Source organism: Volvox carteri (genome assembly GCF_000143455.1).
Source record: "Volvox carteri f. nagariensis unplaced genomic scaffold VOLCAscaffold_391, whole genome shotgun sequence".
NCBI classification, from domain to species: domain Eukaryota; kingdom Viridiplantae; phylum Chlorophyta; class Chlorophyceae; order Chlamydomonadales; family Volvocaceae; genus Volvox; species Volvox carteri.
In genome coordinates, this window is record NW_003307920.1 from 1 (window position 1) to 3,958 (window position 3,958).

The 3,958-nt window shown below is 61.3% G+C and overlaps 1 protein-coding gene across 1 annotated transcript in view; it reads left to right on the plus strand.

The window, feature by feature from the left end:
• Positions 1 to 44: 44 nt before the first annotated feature.
• Positions 45 to 3,958, plus strand: part of VOLCADRAFT_108688 (uncharacterized protein) — a gene marked incomplete at both ends in the record, with an annotated part of 6,514 nt that continues 2,600 nt past the window's right edge. The window contains 5 exons of the mRNA XM_002959586.1: positions 45 to 258; positions 780 to 1,987; positions 2,577 to 2,930; positions 3,336 to 3,668; positions 3,850 to 3,952. Of these exons, the coding sequence (XP_002959632.1) occupies positions 45 to 258; positions 780 to 1,987; positions 2,577 to 2,930; positions 3,336 to 3,668; positions 3,850 to 3,952 (2,212 nt within the window). The remainder of the gene's footprint in view (positions 259 to 779; positions 1,988 to 2,576; positions 2,931 to 3,335; positions 3,669 to 3,849; positions 3,953 to 3,958) is intronic.

Below are 3,958 nucleotides of genomic sequence, written 5' to 3' on the forward strand. Positions count from 1 at the left end.
CTCTCCCCTCTCTCTCTCCCTCTCCCTCTCTCTCTCTCTCTCAGATGAAGTCGCCAACGGGGCCAGCAGCGTTGCCGCCACGGCTAAGCAGGCTTGCGCAGCAGGCGCCTGGCAGTGGGGCAGTAATCGCTGCCGCACGGGATGACAGGCTGGCCGAGGCCGTGGGGTCATCTGTCTCCACCATGGATTCCTCCTACACTGCTGAGGCTAGCGTCAGCAGCGAGCTCTCACCCTCGGGAATCGTCACAACAAGCCCTGGTAAGGACTCCTCGGGCCACAGGGTGGTTTCGGAGCTGCCACTTGAGAACTTCATGGCATTAACATGGCAGGCTTCTGGGTACGCGGGATCCATATCCTCCTCGGGACGCGGCGTTACACACGCCAGGGCTTCTACTCCAAAGGCCTTTAAGGCCTGGCACTTAAAGGCGTCGCGTCCAAGGAGGACATGAAATCCGTGCGCGAGCAAGAGGGGGGATATGAGTTGGGCGAGCTGGATGAGTGAGGGATGCATCTGGGTTGGCTCTCGTCAAGGCTGAGCTAACCCCTTGCCGTCTTATGCGCCGGCTTTTGCTTTTTTGATTATCTCTGGTTGGATTAGGAACACGGGGCCGGCTATTTCGCTGACGTGGTTTTCTTCTTTGCTTGTCCCTCTCTTACGAATCGCGCATCTTGGGGAAACCCCTGCGGTTCTGCTGTCTGTCCTTACTCGAATGCCCTGCTCGCTGCTGGTGGCGCTACCGGAGACGGCCGTAAGTCTATGGTGGTTCCCTCGCTTGCAGGCATGCCTCATGGTGTGCAGCTGCCCTACACAATTTCTGAGGCGCTGCCGCCCATCTCACCACCGGCGCCACAGCAGCAGCAGCTGCCTTTCGCCGCTCACCACACAATGTCGCCCCCGCAGCAGCAGTACCAGCCCCAACCTCAACACCAGCCCCAATATCAACACCAGTACCAACTCCAGCAGCATCAACATCCACTCCAGCCTCAACACCAGCAGCTCACAACTTTGCAAGCTAGTACTTTGCCGCCGCAGCAGCAGCCCCAACAGCCACAAGCGTGGCATACCTCCCTAGGGCCGATTCTGACGACTCAGGAGCCTATGGCCAGGGCGCAGGTAGCGGCGATGGCGGCTGGCGGCCCCGGGCCCGGCCCTTCCGGTCCTGGCAACAGCACGGGACGCAGCAGGGAGAGCAGCGCTTCCATGTGGGCTCCACCGCTGCCAATAGCAGTTGGGGGAGTTGCAAGCGGTCACGGTGCCATGCGTGCGTACGGCATGCACTCCGACGGTGCAGCGGCAGCGGTCGCCAAACGCGCCGTCGCCGTCGCTGGGCCCCATGCTGCTGCTGTGAACATGCCCGTTGGGCCAGGCTTGCATTCGGGCGGCTCACGAGGTTCGCGTGGACATTCCCGCCATGCGTCGTACGACAGCATTGACGTAAACTCGAGGGACGGTGACGGCGTCAGCCAACGCGGTAACAGCGGGGGTGTCGGCGGCGGTGCTGCCGTGGACGCACGTGCAACACCGTTTGTGTTGTATGGCGGCGGTGCCGCAGCCACCGCGCCGCCGCCACCGGCGCCGCTGCAGCGGATTGCCGCCGACCCAACCTCTGACTTGTTGCAGCAGAATTTGCAGCTCCAAAGGGAGTTGGAGCTCTTAAGACAGCAAGTGGCGCTATTCACTCAAGTGACGGGGCTGGCCCCCGCCGCTCTTGCGGCTGCCGGCATGTCGCCGACAAACACCCACGCCTACTCTGCACAGCATCCCACCATGCTAGCGCCGCCTCCGCAGCCTCAGCCGGCCCCACCCTCGACCCTGCAGCAGCAGCTGTCGCCGCCGGCGCAGCAGCAGCAGCAGCAGCAGCAGCAACATCAACAACAACAAATCTCAGCTGTCGCTATGGCCGGTGTTGGCGGCGGCGCTGGCAGCTTGCCGCCACATCCAGGCAGTGTTGCACCGCAGGCTGCCGCACTCTTCCGTAACGCAGCCGTCAGTCACGGGGCGGGTAGCGGTGGGCAGGCCGCGTTCGTACACACGGCGTCGCAGCAGCAGCAACAGCAGCAGCAACAGCAGCATGCGATGCTTTCCCACGCCCACAGCACTTGCATGGGGCCCACAGCAACTGGAGGAGTGTCTGTGTCTCTGTCAGCCCATGGCTTCACGGCGGGAGGGCACGCGAACCTATGGGCCGAGGCGGCGTCGGGCTCGAACAGCACGTCAGATAGACAGCAGGTTGTTCGGATGGGTTTCTTCGGGTCTGACCACTTGTTTGACCTACGTTACAAGAAGTGGTAATTTCGCATTCACGGCATTCGTTAGGGCGCAGGCGGGTAGGTCTGATGCTGAAATCGTCTTCCCGCTGTTCAGCGGCCGCGTGTGAACTGTACCGTTCAGCGCCCCGCCAGGGGGTCCGTAGCGCCGACAGGAGCGCAATTAATACCGTTTTTTGTCCGTTCGGCGTCCGCGTTCCCCGCTGAAGCTGCCTTCGTTGCACAGAAGCCGCCGTGCTTCATGTAGCTCACCCGTCCTATTTGACCCTATCTAACCCTTTTATCTAAACCGTGGGTGGCCACTTCAGGGGAGTCTTGCGGCTGTGGCAGGGCCAGGGGCTCCTCCAGGGCCCATGTCAGCGCCGCCGTCGTCCAATCGCCACAAGCGGTCTGCTTCGATTGACGTGTCCTCCCTGATTGCGACGCGGGACGGCATAGGGCCCGCGAAGGACTACCTGGCGCCGGCGGCCTCACAGTCGCCGGCGGCTGCCAGCCATGCGCCTCAGGGCCACCTGTCGCCAGAACGTCGGTCGCCCCTGGCGCGAGATGGCGGCACAGGCACCGGCACTGGCACTGGCAATTTCATGATGGGACATAAGACCGCACCGCCGGCGTTGGAGGCCTTGCGCCAGAATCACCCCGGCATGTCGTTGGCCCAAGCGGTGAGAGACTATGGTGTGGTGGATGGATGTCGTTCATGAGAGGAAAGATGACTTCCAAACCCCCGAAATTGAAAACTAAGGATTAGTCAAGGAGTCGAGCGCGTGGTGGCAGGGTGTGGCATTGCTAAAATGTTATTGCGCTCTGTGTTACCACAAAAGCTGGGGGATTGAGGAATATTCCCGCGTTTCAATTCCGACGTGGCTGCCTTCCGTCTGCGTGGTAAGGAATATTTGACATCGGGTAACCTGCATGCAACGGTAGCGGAGAAGAACGGTGTCCCCCGCCCTCGGACACAGGGCTGGGGGTTCATCGCTTAGATGTGTTTCGCATGGCCTTCCCTCACGCCCTGCCCTGTCTTCTTCTAATGCACGCTTCCTATTAACATGCCGACTGTCATGTCTTAGGCTTTGGCGGAGTTTGAGGAGGAGGTGTTGGAAGAGGGGTATGATGAGGACGACGAGGAGCCTGAAGACGACGAGGACGGCGACGGGGGGGAGATGGAGCCGGCCGTGGACGAGTCGTTGAATTCCGCAGCCGGCATTGATAGGCTGGGCTCCGTCATCTTGTCTGTGGCCCTGCCGCTGGCGGCGCAGGGCTCCCTGCATCGGCAGATGTACGTGTCACAGCAGCAGCGGCCGCCGCTGACGATGACGCCCACGCAGCCCCAGCAGCCCCAGCAGCAGGCACCAGCGGCGGGCTGCAGTCCTCCAAACCACATTGGCCATGTCCCATACGAGGTGAGCTAAAGCACTGCGCGACGGTTACCTTCTCTCGTTGCCTCACTAGCTGTCGTACCGTACCCGTCGCATACCGTTGCAGCGATATTGACAGAGTGTATAGACTGTAACCATTTGACGGCTAATGCTGATTTCATGGCCCGTTGTTCTTGTCCCGCGCCCATTCTTCTTTATCCCACAGCCACAGTACTCGAACGAGCCGTCTCTAAGTTCCATTCCATCTCCGACCAAAGACGGCCTGGTCCGCCCCAACTCCGAGACCTCCTACCCTTCGTCTACCAGTGGTGAGG